This window comes from Sus scrofa, chromosome 12, assembly GCF_000003025.6.
Source record: "Sus scrofa isolate TJ Tabasco breed Duroc chromosome 12, Sscrofa11.1, whole genome shotgun sequence".
Lineage (NCBI taxonomy): Eukaryota > Metazoa > Chordata > Mammalia > Artiodactyla > Suidae > Sus > Sus scrofa.
The window spans coordinates 14239769-14258629 of record NC_010454.4 but is presented as its reverse complement, the minus strand read 5'-3'; the positions used below and the strand labels follow the sequence as shown (position 1 = coordinate 14258629).

Sequence of the window (18861 nt, the reverse complement as noted above, 5' to 3'; positions counted from 1 at the left end):
GGGTGATCCTGGGTTAACAGTGGGGAAATGACAAAATGGCCAGCTAGACACATTATGTGTTGGATGGTCAGATGCTGTAGCACAAAGAGAAGTGCTCTGGTTTAAAAGAGAGAAAAAAAAAAATCACTTTTATATAAGCCTAACAGGGTTTGGTTAGACTGCTTTGATAATACTCAGTTTCTAAGACATTTTGGAAACACAGAAAGTGCCAAAACTGATATTTGGAGATCACATGGTTAGTATGTACACCTTGGCAAACACAAGCAGGCCAGCTTTTTAAACTGCCTTGTTAAGATTAAGGCCATCTTTCAAGACCAGGTTTGCAATGAAAGATAAGTGAGGCTCCAATGAGGTAGAACCAGTGGTGCGTGTGGGGAGATGCAGGGAACACGCTGCTAGTTCCGTGTTCGGCAAAAAAGTTTTAGAAGAATCGTCTCAATATTTGGTTGGAACCTGGGATGCAATCTTTTTATGGAAAGTTTTAACACGTAAATTCACCTAATTCCTAAGCTTTTTGTATTGTTGACAGATTTTCCTTTGCACATGGGTTCGTGCTCCAATGACTAAAGCATCACATGCACAAGTCCCACATGAATAAAATACTCTGCAGCCTTCAAGAGTAATTCAGCACATTCCTCCAGGGCTCAAGAGGGAAGAAGTGTTTTTCTTTTGGTAGGGAAAGGTCTACAAAACATATACTCTTTTTCTCCCTTTAGTACTAGCTTTTTACTGCCTTTAAAAGATATAATTTGGCACTGTTAGTTTTGAAATCATTTTTAAGGTTGATCAAACACAGGTATATGCAGACACTTAAAAACTGACCCAACTATCTACAGGGTGTAACTTCAACTTCAGGTATAAGACTGTATCATTTAAAAATTACAGCACTTATTTCTTTAGCTGAATTTTTCCAAACTGGATCAAGGCGGGGATGTGATCTTCTAAGAAATGTCTTTTTACGGTATCTTACTCTTAAGTACCCAGAAATACATCAGAATATTTCAAATTATTAAAAATTCTTCCTCCAAGTGCTAGTAAGACATTGCTTTGCCCCCAAGAAACCACCATTTTCATTTTAAGGATGGGATATCTGAGACTTACGCATAATGGCCTCAGTCATGAAGCTAAATGTATACATTTAAAAGGTTACCAGACTAGCTCTTTAGTATCAGAAATACACAAAGATGCAGGGAGTTTGCCTAAAAAATGAGAAATAGGCAAAGAACTTTTACTTGCATATTCCACGAAGGTTGATTACAAACAACAGTGAATCTCAGTGTCTCTTAATAAACACTCCAGGGCACTTGAGATATAAAAAGGTAATTGTTTTACTTTAGAAAATATCTCTGAAAGTTCACAATTTTGAAAAACTACTGCAGGATGTTACCTAAAATACAAATCCTGCAGAATTTGAGTAGGAGAAAAAAGCCTCACCAATATTATGAAAATACTTTTTATGAAATGATTTCAAGGATTGTGAGCTAGGCAGATGAAATACAACAGGCATGGAAAATACTTTTTGCAAAGGAAATCTATTGATGCAAGTTAAATATATTTACAAGTCCAAAGAGTGGGTAGAAAAATCCTAGCAGTATAACAAATGTGCATTCTACTACTTGGATTACTGAATATTATTATTATTATTATTATTACATAGTTGTAATTTATTGAGTAGCAGAAGTTTGTCAAATACTTAAGAGAAAAACAGCGTTGGGACCTCATTATGTGTTATAAGAATGCATGTTTTTCCAAAAATTACCTTTGAAAGACTAAAGCTCTGTAGTTGATAAACTATAAAATGTCTATTTATATGGTGATAAAAATTGCAAAAGACTCTATACTATTAAATATACATACGAAATTAACATCTTCCTGGTCTGAGCAGTCCCATAAAATTTACCTTTTTATACATTTCGGCAATGCCAACATCTACAGAAAATATTAACCAACCAACCACTGTTTCATCAGAAAGTGCACCAAATCCAATGTCAAAAACATTACTTTATTTTTTCTAGGATGAAATGTCCTATTACGTACAAAAAGAATTGCTGTTTAAATTTGCCACAATCTGTTAAAAACATAGCAATCTGTTGCCTACAGGTAGGAAAGTTCTTGCCGCAACAAGTTTTAAATGATTAAGCCCATATATATCTATATCTACATATATGAATAAATAGTACAGAAATACTGTGAGTGATGAGATGCAGAATAATTTTATAATTCATTTAAATGTAGGATTCTTGCATCAGCACAGTGCATACAATATGTAACATTTTTTAAAAGTAAAAGGACAAAGTAACCTATATGACTACTTCCATGTTAATATTTTAAGCAAAAACTTGATTTCCATGTTTTCAATATTGAGCAATTAGTCTCTTTAGTTTGTAAGCATAGGTTTAAGTGACATTTATGTACAAAAGGAATGGGCTTCATTAGATAAAATTAAACCCAGAATAACCTGTACACCTGAGCCTGTAATAAGAAAGAATCGGGAACTGTAGCAACGTCTTTCTTTTACGAAACTAAGGTCTGGGAAAGGTTTTGCATAGCAGGGTGATAGTAAACAAAAGGAAACTTTTAAAAAACAACAATTAGATCAATTCCAGAACTTGGTAGGACAAAGCTAGTAAGAATTAGTGCAAAATCTAGTAAAATCTTTGCAAAGCTGCATAAACCAACTATGGCAGATCTTATAGAAGCTCTTAGTACAATGTAGAAATACAACGTGTAAGGTTAGAACACGGAAAGGAAAATCATGCAAAATGTACCTTCCTCTGCTGTTTCCATTTCTTTCCCTACTGCTCATACTACTTTTCCTCATGTGGGAAAAAACCCTAAATAATCAACAAACAAATACAAAAAGGATGAAGTTGTCTTAAAAAAAAAAATGCCCTTCACAAAAAATAAGTAGCAGTCTGTAACTGATAATCTGCCTGGCATTTTCCAACGTACAGATAAAGGCAATGTGTATTTTGTCACATTACCTTTTTCTATGAATCTGATCGACTGATGCAACAGGATTAGCACCCCTGTAGATTTTTCTTTGACGTGATTAACAGTGGGCTGGGAATGATAAGATGAAGGACCAGTACTACCCTGGAGAAATCCAGGTACAATCAGATCCTGCCACCAGCTTTGTTTTTTGTTTTTTAACCTTGCAGCCCTCCCTTTCCCCGTAAAGGCTTACAGATAATCACCAGCGGACATTCAGAGACACCATCTGTGGGAGAGAAATTATCTCCATTTATTTTGTTTCATATACATCCATAGTTGAATTTTAATACAAAAAGAAAAAAAAATTAGAATCTGACAAATGTTTACAAACAAGATACCTTCAAATAGATTTTACTCATTTTAGCCTGGTGCAGAGTAAATGACAAATTGTATTGTTATATTCAAGGCAACAGAGTCTGTAGTCCAGGACCACTTAGCCCAACCTTTATGCAAGCTTAATTTTTATCTACCATGAACAATAAACTCATTGTTGATTCCCAGTTGTGTGTGTGTGTGCACATGTGTACATAGCAGCTCCTTTCATAGAAAGAAAAGACATCTAGAGGTCGTCTTGTACTTTTACCTACAGGAATCATGATAAGATACAGAATGGATTACATGTAACCGGGGCTGGATTTTATAAGAAAAAATAATTAGCTGACAAATGAGGGCAGCAATAAAAAAGCGTCTTTTTTGCAACAATAAATAAATACAGTTGAAAGTTTTCTGTGAGACTCTAAACCAGCTTCTTCACTGAAGAGCAGACGTGGCATTTCCATGGAGTTACACTTGACCCCATATTATCTTTTATTCTTGCTTGCTTTCTTTTTTTTTTTTTTTTTTCCAATAAACAAAGTTTTCCCGCTTCTGCCACAATAGTAAAACCATTTGATCTTGACAAGATAATGGTGTCGTTGACTTTGCTTTTCCCTTGTCCGTTGGACAAAATTGGCCAAGAATATAATTGGACTGTTATGACCAATAAAAACGAAGTTTAGGTCAAGTCTTGTCAGGATAACCTGACTAAAAACATCTGGCTCCTTAATTTAAAATAGTTCAGACAACCAGATTCTTGCTGTGTTTTATGTTAGGTTACACGCTGAACTTTAAGAAGCTGTAGATTGCAGTTTGTTGTTATGAGACCTACAGAATACAGAAAAAAGGGAACAATTAAGCACCCTTCATTTTTTAGAACAATGATGCTTTATGTGGATGCCAAGGTCAGTCTGTCTGGGGAAAGCAGCCATGTTCTTTCATTTACCCTTGGCAAGCAAACACATGAGAACAAGTAAGAAATTTTTAACCTATAATATTTAAAAATTTTCACTGTACACTAAACATGATGATTCACTAGAAAATGATGATACTTCTTATTTATTTATTTATTTATTTGCTTTTTAGGGCCGCACCTTCGGCATATGGAGGTTCCCAGGCTAGGGGTCAAATCTGAGCTGAAGCTGCTGGCCTACACCACAGCCACAGCAACGCAGGATCCGAGCCACGTCTGCGACCTACACCACAGCTCATGGCAATGCTGGATCCTTAACCCACTGAGCAAGGCCAGGGATCGAACCTGTAACCTTATGGTTCCTTGTTGGATTCATTTCTGCTGCATCATGACGGGAACTCCAATGCCTATATTTTTTAAAAAAGATGTATTTGTCCAATACAACATTTTTAGCCAAAGGAACAAATAGAAACATTTACAGAAAAATTACCACTGTGGTAAAAGGTATGTGTGTATGCGTGTGTGCTAATTTACATTGAATTGGGGAATATGAAGGGAAAAATACGTTAAAAGAAGAGAAAGAGCAGTATTAAAATCACATTTTACTATGATAGTTCAGAAAGTTTCCTTTCTAGTTTCACAGTTTTATTGACAACCTTTGGTAGTAAACCAAATTACTGTACAGTCATCCAATACGTTCTATTGCGATGGCGTATATAAACACAGCATTCCGGGAGTTTACAGTTCTTAAATACATTGTTCGACACGGCTGCTAGAATAAACTGTTCCCTACTACACATCTTCTTTTGTAAACATTAAAAAATTATATTAACTAATCTGAACTCGGGGGGGGGGCAATTCTGAATTAGGTAATCATGTGGTACAATAAAAGAAAGAGGGACCCCAACATCCAGTTCTGATTCCAGTTAAAAATTCAGACTAAAGATATCACAATCTGTAAGAAAAGAAAGAACATGGGTGATATAAATGATGAATTGCAACGAAGAACAGTTATGAAAATAATGCCAGAGAGCATAAATTAAAAATTGGGAAAATATGGTGAAGGAAATACTGAAAATCCGTAACTAAATAAATTTTTTTTCTTTTTTCTTTCTTTTTGCTTATTTAGGGCAGCACTTGCGGCATACGGAAGTTCCCAGGCTAGGGGTCAAATCGGAGCTGGAGCCACAGCCACACCAACATGGGATCTGAGCCTCGTCTGCGACCTACATACACCACAGCTCATGGCAACGCCAGATCCTTAACCCACTGAGCAAGGCCAGGGATCGAACCTGCGTCCTCATGGATACTAGTTGGGTTCGTTAACCTCATGGATACCAGTTGGGTTGGTTAACCGCTGTGCCATGACGGGAACTCCTAAATAAAATTTCTTTTTTTTTTTGTCTTTTTGCCTTTTCTTGGGCCGCTCCTGCGGCATATGGAAGTTCCCAGGCTAGGGGTCGAATTGCAGCTATAGCCACTGGCCTACACCAGAGCCACAGCAGCGCAGGATACGAGCCGCGTCTGCGACCTACACCACAGCTCACGGCAACGCTGGATCGTTAACCCACTGAGCAAGGGCAGGGATCAAACCTGCAACCTCATGGTTCCCAGTCAGATTCGTTAACCACTGTGCCACCACGGGAACTCCCTAAATAAAATTTCAATGACTGGCTACATATATGTTTCATTCTGCCCTAAATCTGAAAATCAACAAAAATTCACTAACATCCCTTCACGTTTAATTTTATCCAGCAGACTTTAGCAAGCTTCTCAATTAGCTCTCCTGTTCTTTAATGAAAATTACAGAAACTAGAATGTTATAAAAAAGCTACATAAAATAACCAGGCGGCAAGCTTCTCTCCTCTGAGCAGACCCAGCTTCTGGGCCCCCCTGCCTGCCCAATTCCTTCATCATGCAGCAGGCCCACCTCATCAGCAGCCGCTCCCACTCCCACTCCCACTCCGGGGTCTGCAGGCGAGCCTGGCGGCAGGTGGGCTTCTTCCACCTCACAGCTAACACGCCTTGCCAATTAAAAGAACAGCAGTTGGAGCAATTTAATCAGAGTGATAACTACATGAACAAAGCAAAAAGCACAGAGGGACTTAGGACAGGCTGTGGTCTCCTGTCCCATCTGTACTCAATCTTCAGGCTCCATTACTTTAAACTTTCAGTTCTCAGGGAGATGCTCACACTGCTACTTCTTACATCAACTTTATATTGTTTTAATCCTGAACTTCATATTGTTTAAAATTTGTTGCAGCAAATGAGAACGGAGCTCATGTAAATATTTCCTCCTCTCTTCTTGAGTCCAAGTTTTTATTGCTCTATAATTTAAAATTAAATCTTTTTATGCCTTGTCTAGAGACTGATTCTAAAAGTGAAAATCAATACACTGTTTATGTTATTATGACTATGTACATTTTTCTCTGTAACGTTGACACTTTTGCTAAGAGGGCATTCTCAGTAGTAACTTTTTGCTTTTCATGGAGTTTCTAATTGCCTTTCATTTCTCCCCTTCGGTTCTTTTGTTTTTTTTTTTTTAGGGCTGCACCTGTGGCATATGGAGGTTCCCAGGCTAGGGGTCAAATCGGAGCTGAAGCTGCCGGCCTACACCACAGCGCACGGCAACGCCAGATCCTTAACCCACTGAGCAAGACCAGGGACTGAACCCAAGTCCTCATGGTTCTTAGTCAGATTTTGTTAACCACTGAGCCACGACGGGAACTCCCTCTCCCCTTCCGTTCTTAAAATTATCTAATATATGGATCATTTTCTCCCCCTCCAGACACATCCTTCTTTGGAGGGCTCCATTCTCCTGCTCCAGTTTGGACTGCCTGCTGCCTAGGCCCGCTGTACAAATGTCGTCCTAGGTCAGAGTAATTCCCGTAGCTTTTCTGAAATCTGAAGTCTTTGGTTTTCTTGATTTGCTTCTTTATTTTCCTAGAGCACATCTTAAAATAACTTGCTAGGAAAGGATGCATAGGAAGGAGGCCCTTTCTGAGTCCTTATATAATTGGAAGATGCATTTATTTTGCCTCTACACTTGACTATTTAGATGGACAGAGACTTCACTTTTCCTCAAACTTTTTTTATTTTTTTATTTTTTTAGGGCCGTACCTTCGGCATATGGAGATTCCCAGACTAGGGATCCAATCAGAGCTACAGCTGCTGGCCTACACCACAGCCTGTGGCAACACTGGATCCTTAACCACTGGGCGAGGCCAGGGATTGAACCTGCAACCTCATGGTTACCAGTCGGATTTGTTTCTGCTGCGCCACGATGGGAATGCCTTCCTCAAACTTTTGGATTTATTCCTCCATAATCCTCTAGCATTCCATGTTGTTAGAGAAAAGTGAAACCAGTCTAATACCTGTCACTTTATCAATTGTTTTATCCTCTTTAGGAGCTCTCAGAAGAGCTTCTTTCTCCTGGGCTTCTGGAAATGTTGCAGTGATACCTGTGCGGAGTGGGCCTTATCCCACTTGTCCAGCTACCTTCCATGCTGTCTATCATTGCACGACCCCTGCCCCCGCTGTCTCGCTGTCTCACAAGAATGTAAGCTCCACAGAAAGCAGGAATTCTTTTTTCCCCCTTGCCAAGCTGGAAGCATGTGGGAGTTCCCAGGCCAGGAATCAAACCTGTGCGACAGCAACAACCAGAGCCGCTGCAGTGAAAATGCCAGGTCCTTAAATCTACGGCGCCACAAGAGAACTTGGGGAGTTTTGTTTTACTTGTTGTTATATTCAGTATCTGACACACAGCAGGGGCTCCACAACCAATTTCTGAATGAATGAGTAGTTTTGCTTGGATATGAAGTCTTGTGCCTCTTACCAGCTCAGGAAACTTCTTTTATATTAGTAGCTTTTTGATAATTTCCTCTCCTCTGTCTTCTCTGCTCTTTCTGGAATTTCCATTAAGTGAATATTAAATACTCTATAACATTTTTTTCTTTTGTATTTTTCATCTCCTTGTCTTTTTATTCTTTACAGTGAAAGAGTTACTTGATTTTAACTTTCAACACGTGCAATAAATTTAAACTTTTTCCAGCTACTCTTTCTTTTTCTCAAAGTATTCTTTATTCCTAATATCCTGTTCATCATTTTGCAGATGCAGTATCTTCTAAAACTTCTTCAATTTCTTTTGGGACATGATTTAGAGGCTTTTTTTTTTTTTTTTAAGTTCTCTTTTGTTCCCTCTGGAATTTTTTGTTGTCACCCCTTGACCCTTCGCCTTTATACTGCAGGCTTTCTTTATGTATCGGGAGGTCCTGCTTGTCTGTCCCTACTTAAGAAGAGTAAATTACAGACTAAATTGGTGCCTAGAGAACCCTGTGCATGTGTGTACAGCTTACTGACTGGTAAGCTTTTATTTATTTTATCTTTTTGGGCTGCCCTGCAGTGTATGGAGTTCACAGACTAGGGATCAGATCCAAGCTGCAGTTGCGACCTACAGAGGATCCTTAACCCACTGTGCTGGGCTGGGGACTGAACCTGCATCCCAGTGCTCCAGGGATACTGCCAATTCTGTTGAGCCACAGCGGGAACCCAACACCATTGCATTTTGGAGCTGGTTAATTCTCCGTTGTGGGGCCTGTCTGTGCGTTGTAGGATGTTTAGCAGCATCTAGGGCCTCTGCCTATTAGATGCCAGTAGCACTTTCTACCTCCAAGTGAGACAAACTGCAAGCTCTCCAGGCCCTGCCAAATACCCCTTATGGGGTGGGGGTGGGCCAATGACCCTGTGGAGAGCCAGTGTCAGAATGAGGGAGCCAGTCCTTCAGTGAGCGGGGGCTTCTACTCAGGGTCCAATTCTCTTCTGTCTGCTCTGGTTCTGCCTTCTGGCTCTGCGGGCTTCCTACACAGGTCTGTACAAGGGGTGGGGGGAGGGTGACTGGCCTGCATTTACACCTCAGTTAAAACCCATCTCTTTTCCTACTCGCTGGGGTCCTTCTAGTGGGCAGGCTGTTGCCTCTGCTGAGGAGCCGGCTGGGAGGAGTCCGGCTGCAGCTCACCTGCCTCCTGGAGTCAGGCCTCATCCAGGTGCTGTGTGTATTTTAGAATCTGCTGAAATCTCATCAGCTAACTAACTTCTACCATATTCTTTTCACTACTCGGAGTTTATCCCTTTTTACTCCCTTATTACTATTTTCCTGGGGACTCTGTCATATTAAGTCAGTCCTCTTCCATTTTAAACTTGACAGTTAACGGGTTAACAGGTAGGCAAAGATAAACACAGGACAGTTTTAGACATTTTGTGAAGTCTCTCGGTTTGTGGTCTACACCGCCTGTCTGCCTGCTTTCCCTCCTTGCCCACGTTTCTGCTCCCTTTCCTGAGCAGGTGATCAGGAACTTCAGGCTCGCCTGTCCTCCCCTTCAGTTCACACAAACTGACCCTACGGTCGAAGGCTGGGTCTCCCTGGCGACAGGAGAAGGAGAGAAACAAAACGGCCTACAGATCTTCCTCAGAGGAGGTGGTGTGCAGAGCGCCCTGGGAGCTCCTGAGCGGGTCCAGCTGCCTTGGCCCCGGCCTCGCCAAGCCCCATGCAATCTGACGTCTTGGAGAAGCAAGGCTGCCAGCAGCCGGGTGGGGGATGGTGAACAACGAATCTCAGAGCTACAGAGGTGGCAGCACCCAAACGAAAGGGAGAGAGGCCCCTGATAGAGGGAAGACAGCCAAGGGCCTGGGATGGAGTGGGTGCTGAAGCTCAGAAACAGCAGGCATGAAGGTCATGGTACGGGAATGTTAAGGAAAGCTGCTCAATGCCTTGACGTTACTAGAGGTTCAAAGAAAAGGTCTGTAGACCTGGACTAAGTCTAGTTTTGCCCACAGAAAAATAAAACATTTTCTGACGTCAAAGATGCAGCAAACATGAATGAAAGAAGTGCTTAAATCCCTCCTCATGCTCTCCCTCTGACTCTACCCTCGGAACAGTCACTTTCGCACTTCTGTCAACTCATGAGAGCGAGAACTTTGACTACTTCTGATGTGCCCCATGGCATTTAAGAGAGCATCTTACCTTCTGTAAGCACTGATAAATGCTTTCTGAATTAAAAAAAAAAATGACTCTTGGAGTTCCCACTGTGGCTCAGTGGAAACAAACCCAACTAGTATCCATGAGGATGTGGGTTCGATCCCTGGCCTCGCTCAGTGGGTTAAGGATCCAGTGTTGCCACAAGCTGCAGTGAAGGCTGCAGAAATGGCTCTGATCTGCTGTTGCTGTGTCTGCGGCTGTGGTGTAGGCCGGCAGCTGCAGCTCCGATCTGACCCCTAGACTGGGAACTTCCACATGCCTTGGGGAGGCCCTAAGAGAAAACAAGACTGATTTTAAGTAATTTCTCCTTGCTGAGTGGGGCCACTTGTCCTTGCCGGTATACCATAATGCTACAGTCTTGATTTTCTTCCTTTCTTCGTCTTCTTTTTTTTAATTAAAGATTCTTGACTTTCAGGTTTACCATAAACCCCACTGGCCGATCCCTTAGGACATTATAAAAAGTCTGAGGAACGGAATTAATTCAGAGCACTGAACACATCTCTTACCTGCTAGCCTTGAATCCTTTCAATTTCTGTACAAAGAATGATTCAAGAACTTCTGCACATTGGTAAAAAGGGGAGTCACTGGGATTGTAGTAACGACAATTATCAAAAATTTTGGTCATATCTGCTACAAATTCCGTCAGCTTTTCATAATATCTTCTTTGTACTCTTTCTTCCATAGTGGCAAGGTCTTAAAAACACAAAATGTAAAAGATTTGCAAGGCTTTAAGGTTGTTCCAATATGACTACTACCCGTAGTTCTGACAAACATGAATACAACTACCCTGCCTGGTACAAGCTGTTGCCAGGGAAGACTATTTAGCAATTTATGAAGAAAGAGGAGCATTTTTCCAATTCTGTTTTTGAGTTGGGGTCTAAAATATAAATCTTGGCTATTTTTAAGAAGGATCTTTTACTTTCCACTAACTACAGAGAACAGTTCATACTCTCCTCTGTGCATCTCTAAATACATTTATTTATTTTTATTATTACTATTTTTTATTTTTTTGTCTTTTTCTAAATACATTTATGTACCCTTAGAAAGTTAACAATAGTTTACTGCTTAGTAAGGCCGAGGTTTGCTCTGTAACTTTCATTCTTCTTTCAACAATACGTTTGGAAGACCTGTATTATTTTTACGTACATACTTACATAGGATGCTGTTTATCTTGGTAATATTAAAAAAAAGAGAAGAAGGAGTTTCAGCAGTAACAAACCCAACTAATATCCATGAGGACACGGGTTCGACTCCTGGCCTCGCTCAGTGGGTTAAGGATCCAGCGCTGCTGTGAGCTGTGGGGTAGGTTGCAGATGTGGCTCGGACATGGCATTGAAGTTGCTGTGGCTGTGGTGGGCAGCTGTAGCTCTGATTCGACCCCTAACCTAGGAACTTCCATATGCTGCGGGTGCGGCCCTAAAAAGATACACAAAAAAGAAAAAGAAAACAACAGGAAAATACTCTACCTCTTCAAGAAAAGAATTTTGGTCAAATAAGTTTCGCATATTCAATTTACAGACTATAGAAAGCCACTAAAATCATATTATTAAAGAATAATGACACAGGAAGATGACTGCCAGACACAAACATTTAGTGTGATCTCAGTTTTTTAGACATAGACATAAGAACACCCAAAATGTGACAGCGTTCAGTGAGGAAAAGACTGAGCTTACTTTTCTTATTTCCTGAATTTTCTATAACCATGCCATTTAAAAAATTTATTTATTTATTTGCAACGTTCTATGGCATATGAAAGTTCCCAGGCTAGGGATCAAATCAGAGCTGCAGACGCTGGCCTACATCACAGCCACAACAACGCCAGATCCAAGCTATGTCTTCAACCTACACCAAAGCTCCCTGCAACGCCGGATCCTTAACCCACTGAGCGAGGCCAGAGATTGAACCCACATCCTCATGGACACCAGTTGGGTTTATTTCAGCTGAGCCACAATGGAAACTAGGCAGTTTTAGAACCTTTAATTTTTTTTTTTTTTTGGCTGTACCCACAGCATGTGGAAGTTTCCAGGGCCAGGAACTGAACCTGTGTCACAGCAGTGACCCAAGCCACTGCAGAGATAACGCCAGATTCTTAACCTACTGCTCCACAAGGGGATGCCTGGAAGGTTTGATCTATGTTTTTGTTTTTTTTTTTTAAATCTTTTTAGGGCTGCACCCTTGGCATATGGAGGTTTCTAGGCTAGAGGTCCAATCAGAGCTGTAGCCGCCAGCCTACACCACCGCCACAGCCACGTCCGATCAGAGCTGCATCTGAGACCTACACCACAGCTCATAGAAAGGCCGGATCCTTAACCCACTGAGCAAGGCCAGGGGTCAAACCCGCGTTCTCATGGATGCTAGTTGGGTTCGTTAACCGCTGAACCACGACAGCAACTCCGATGTTTTCATTTTTATAATTTCTTTGGCAGATGAAACCTGTAGCTGTTCATCTCAATACAATCAGTATACTCACTTGCGGCTGTTATTAACACCACCCCCCACCTCCCCCTGGCAGTGAGGTTTTATTGGATTTCTACCCTTGCTCTCTTTTAGCAAAAGATAAGGAAGAGATGACTGGAAAGATGAGAGAGGCGCAAAAAGACCCCGATCCACCACTGATGTCCTCCATCATGCAGCTATTTAATGCTCTGCCCATCCGTCGACTCGGCTACTTCTCTACTGATGGTCATTTATTTCATTTTCAGTGTTTTCACAATTATAAACACTGTTGGGATGAACAACGTACTTGTGCACATGTAACGCCTACGAGGTGAAAGTGCTGGGTCCAAAGGTGTGCCCGGGTGACCTTTAACAGGCACTCCCCATTTACCCTACGAGCGACCATACCCATTCAGACGGCCACCAGTCCTCCTCAACACAGCCTCACGATGGATCAGCAGTGCGGACGATAAATGAGGCAGCTGCTGAGACTGCTGAAGAAACCCCACATTCAACTCGGGCACTCACCCATCGGTTCCTTGATAACACCATAGTAATCTGGTGCATCATTAGGATCCACCGGTTCCAGGAAAGGCCATGCCATCTTATGGGCCTGGAATGAAAGAATAAAAGGCATCATTATGGTCCGGTGGAAATAATAATTCCATTTAAGTTTCCCATTAGACTTGAAAAGCCAGTTTTAAACTTGAGAGATGAAACTGTTTAAACTTAGATAATTTTTGCTCTAGTCACAAATGATCTCAGATGAGCAAACTTTGTAATAACAGTTCTCAACAAGAAGCCTGGGATGCTGGCGTGCAGTGGGGATGGGGGAGCACAGGCCCAGGAGGCAAGAAAGCTGTACTTTGGTCCCTACATTACGACCTGACCATCGAGAGATGCTGGACCTGCAATCACATTTATTAAACCGGTGGGATGGGCTCCAAGTGTGGAATGACCACCTCCACAGGCTAATGATGTGCCAGAGATAGGATGCTAAGTAACATTCAACCACGTACTGAGACGACTATCCTCCTTTCAGTTCTTGCAATACTTGTGATAATGATTACATCAAGAGAAGGCGTCAATCGAGCACTCCTGGGTATGGAATACATCTCCAACACTTGCTAATCTTATAAGCCACCCCATTTCCTTTTTATTTTTAACAAGGGAGGGAAGGTTTGGGTTAAAGCTTTAGATAAGCATTTGAATCCCACCAGAATTTAATCAGCTTTTCGATCAATGGTGATGAGAAAATTTTCTCTAAAAATAAAATTTAGGGAGTTGTTCCCATTGTGGTTCAGTGGTGACAAATCCAACTAGGATCCATGAGGACACAGGTTTGGATCCCCAGCCTCGCTCAGTGGGTTAAGGATCTGGCGTTGCTGTGGTTGTGGTGTAGGCTGGCAGCTGCAGCTCCGATTGCACCCCTAGCTCGGGAATTTCCATGCAATTCGAGTGTGTCCCTAAAAAGACAAAAATAAATAAATAAGGAAGTTCCCATCCTGGCACAGCGGGAACGAATCTGACTAGGAACCATGAGGTTGCAGATTCGATCCCTGGCCTCGCTCAGTGGGTTAAAGATCTGGAGTTGCTCTGAGCTGTGGTGTAGGTTGCAGACTCGGCTTGGATCTGGCATTGCTGCAGCTGCGGCGTAGGCCAGCAGCTGTAGCTCCAATTCAACACCTAGCCTGGGAACCTCCATATGCCACAAGTGCACAGGCCTAAAAAGCAAAACAAAACAAAACAATAAAATATAGCTTAAAAAAAAAAATGAGTCATGGGAGTTCCCTTGGGGAGTAGTGGGTTAAAGATTCAGTGTTGTTGCTGCAGTGGCTTGGGTCACTGTTGTGGCACAGGTTCGATTCCTGGCCCTGGAACTCCTACATGCTGTGAGCATGTACCAAAAACAAACAAACAAACAAAAAACAAAACGAGTTGTTTTGACTTTATTTATTTATTTATTTTTGTCTTTTCTAGGGCCATACCACACCTGTGGCATATGGAGGTTCCCAGGTTAGGGGTCAAATCAGAGCTACGGCTGCCAGCCCACACCACAGCCACAGCAACGCTGGATCCTTAACCCACTAGCCAGGGATTGAACCCGTAACCTCACGGTTCCAACTCGGATTCGTTAACCACTGAGCCATGACGGGATCTCCAAGACTCATTTTTAAATATAAGCATTAGATAAACAACGGTTGAGCCAGTGTGTGGATCTGGTAACCGGCATGACATCGGCACAGGAAGGACTGAGGTCTGTCGACTTCGCTACCTGAGAGTCAGTAACTAATCATGTATTCCAGGATTGCAAAGTTCAAGCCCCAGAAGTGTTTCCAAGACCACGCTGGCGAGCTTCACCTTTAAATGCTGTCCAGACTGGTTTCCTACCTGTAAAGAACGCAGCACCCTTTTCAAACCCTCATAATCTTTCTCCGTCAGCGGCGTGAGCACTGTCATGGCATCCTCTGTTGACTGGCACTGTGGACAGACATACTCGTCAATGAGCTCTGCCTCACTTTGCAAGATGCCAACGCAGCGCCCATGGTACCAATTCTGACACCGATCGCAGCCAATATAAAATCTGTAAGATCCGAAATGGAAATGTGAGTTCAAAACAGATGGGATCACATTGCTTATACTATACTTTAAGAAGTAATAAAACATGCATTAGGAAACACTTTAACCCTGGGATATAAAATAGTTTTAGTATTATAATCGTTTTAATACTTTTGAAGATCGACATTCCAATGTGTTAATTTAGTATTTCTGATGTTAAGAACAAGCATTAAAGGTTTAAGGACACTGTCAAAATCAGAGAACCAATACGGGAAAAAAAAAGTAAGACATTCAATTGACTTTAAAGCTCGAAACAAAGACAAAAATCTTTCAACTAGTACCCTATCAAATGGGAAGCTGATTTTGGCCACCCAAAATCCTAAAAGCTAATAACAGAGTCTCAAAGCTTGTACCCAAATTAGTGTTTTTCTAACCTGCATTAAAGCACCATTTCAAAACACTGATAAAGTCCAAACAAGTCAGGCTATTTTAATCTCATTAATTTCCATGTTACATATTGAAGAATCAAGTCTACCATTAAACCACATTTTCCCCAATGCATCTCAAACATTCACTATGAAGCAACATAAATTTTGAAGGGGAGGTAAAGAGGGAAGAAAAGTAAAAAAAATTGGAAAGGAATTTGTAATGTAAGTGTATATAATATATGCAGAAAAAAAAATCTTGCTTTTTATTTTAAAATAAATAAGTAACCAGTCAGAGCAATTTGGCTTCCTGAATTATTAAATATGATGCTCTTATCAGAACTCACTGTGACTCATCATAAGGTGTTCTGCAGATACAGTACAATTCCTCACTGCTGCCCTCTTGTGCCCGTTTACAATCATTACAGATGTACACATCCATTTTCTTAGCCTCCTTTTCTGTGATGCCAACACATTCTCCATGATACCAGTTAGTACAAAGATCACAGCCAATATAGAACCTAAAAGTATTCACAATGAAAATGACAATGTAATTGTCATTTTGAGCTGCATGGTACGTCAATCTGTCTTCCCTGTCCTGATGCACGTTCTTATAGGATAACTTTCTGCAATGAGTCAGCTAAACATACTGAATCCAACCATCCTAACCCTGACAAACTACAGCATCGGACACTGTGTCAAGTGTGGAAACATAAAGTCACTCACATCAATTGCAACAAATACACTGTTTAGTGAAATGTGGGTCTTTAAAAACATACTGGAATTTGAAAAAATAAACAACACACTGATGGTAATGTCTTCCTCTTAATGAACGTGTGTAAAACTGTAACAGGCACAGAAACCAAAGCCAGAGAATCAAAGACTTACATCTGTCAAACCTATGCCACAGAAGCCATTTCGAAATCGGGGCTATTCCTTAGATAGGTTTGAAAATGTATCTCACGATTTAAATTTGGAAACAAAGCAAAGCGCAAACACCAAGTAGAAGTTACACTACAAGGAACATGCAGGTCAGCCAGGTGCAGGAAATAAATGGTCAAAATATGATATGAAGAAGAGAACCAAAAAAGGTACATGGAGTAATTCAGTTCCTACCAAGTTTTCTACATAAACACTGGAATTTAATCTAATTGTAAGATGATGATATGGGTCAGTTTCTCAGTTAATGTAACGTGTATGACAACGTGGAGGGTGGCCAGGTTAACTAGCTGGTAAGGAACTACTTTAGTTCAAAACCAGGGACACAGCCTAGAGAGTGATGTAAACCCCAAGAGGTTCTCTCAGATGGGGCTGAATGAGTGTGCGGCTATGGGTAATTCCATACAGTTCATTAACCCTCAAGGCTTTTGTACTATAAGATCTCAAATGGCAAAAGGAAAAGTATCTTGTGGCAAACACATCACGTCTCTAAAAACGTTGACGGGTGCTTTGGAGGACCGACTAGTCAAGGTCGTGGCAAGAAGGAGCACGAATCACAGGGGAGGAGGCTGGCCTCGCCGACACCATTGGTTCTACCAAGGTGTTTCCCGGCAGACTCACCTAGGGGAATGGAAACAGTCCTCAGGCTCAGCCTAACCTGCTCTACGAACGGAAAGGCTTACAGACAGCTGTGCGGTTTGTTCTGCTGCCACTAAGTGTTTTCTTTTGAATTATGACTCTTGCATGATTTTCGCTGCCACAGGTGGAGGCCTTCAGAATGTCTTTGTATGTTGCCTTCACCAGGTGGTGGGCTCTGTGTTCTGCAAGTAAGCTCAGAACTCCAAAAAATGTTGTTTTTTTAAAAAAAGTTTTAAAAATTAAAGTTTTAGTCACTCTCACTAGATTTCCAAACCAGCCTAGTTTGGTACAAGAGATTACAAAATAATCCTTAAAAAACACTAACTCATTCCAACCAGAACAGGGAGTGAATGAACTCAGTACAGTGAAATGTTAATAAATGACAAACGAAAAAACATGAAATATCCACAAAATAATGAAGCAACCTCAAGAGAATGAGCATGTATGTGTGCTGCATTTTAGGCAATTTAGGGATTACAAACAAGTTGTGGGTGAAGTGAATTTCTACGATTCTATGACCAAAAAAGTTTTGTTATTAAGGAAATTCCATAAGCAGATCTTTGTGTAAAGACAAGGAATCACGTCCTGTTTTGTTTCCTCAGGGGAAACGAAACAGAGTTCTTTCTAGACCATGTCTAATTTCTCATAAAGTAGGAGTGAGACGTGAAGATGCCTACACTGATCTGGGTTTAATTCAACACACAGCGAAATTTACCAACAAAAAGTTCTGATTCAGCACTTGCAAAAACAGATTATAATTTAATAAACAGCACCACTAAAGCAGCTTCGGCTTGCAACTTAAACATCATTAAAGAGACAATTTTATTTTATAAATGGATTAGGCATCCGCTTAGGGTAGACATTAAGCACTTCCAATTCTAAAGGATTATATTTTTAGCACACGCCAATAAACTTCTTGGTACTGGAACGTTAACATTGGGGTTAATTTTGGCTTTAAAAAGTTGGCCTGCGTTTGAATGTTGAAAATGGGAGCTAAATACCTCGTTGAGTGATAATGAGGATAGGAAAAAAAAGTATAAATATGCTTATAGATCGTCTCTAAAATGTTGTATATATCACCAAATACAAGTCATGACTGTCAAAAAACAGCTTCCAGCTGCCATGCTTATCAAATTTTTGAGTGTCACACTTGAAGGATAGGTGAAAGAATCACTTTTTGTATTTTTCTGGGTTTGGTCCCCAGCAACAAAGTGGGAACTCTGACAAAAATAATATTAGCGTACAGTATTCTAATTCAAAAAACACGGAATTGCTTAAAATTAAACAATAAAAAACCAAAACCACTCAATCTCAAAGCCCCTTGCACCACTCATATCGAGGGCATCTCTGGGGCTGGATGCAGTCACGGGGTTGTGAACATTCCAGAAAGTGACAGTAATACACCTCCTTCTCCAGACAGCATTGCTGACGGATCTGGAGTTAATCCAGAGAAAAGAAGAGACAGCAAAGGAGCAACAGAAAGCTTATTTTTGACAGAAAAGAATATGATGAAGGACAAACACGAATCATGAACATGTGAAATAACCAATTTTTATTCTAGTGTCAAGGTTAAGAATATCAGATGCAAGACCACAGATGAAACATTA

At 40.9% G+C, this 18861-nt stretch overlaps 1 protein-coding gene across 1 annotated transcript in view; it reads right to left on the bottom strand.

The window, feature by feature from the left end:
- The window catches only part of BPTF (bromodomain PHD finger transcription factor), a 141868-nt gene continuing 126826 nt past the window's right edge, over positions 3820-18861 (bottom strand). Inside the window, 4 exon segments of the mRNA XM_021068118.1 lie at positions 3820-4137; positions 10763-10949; positions 13221-13305; positions 15084-15276. Coding sequence (XP_020923777.1) covers positions 4101-4137; positions 10763-10949; positions 13221-13305; positions 15084-15276 — 502 coding nt within the window. The 3' untranslated portion in view covers positions 3820-4100.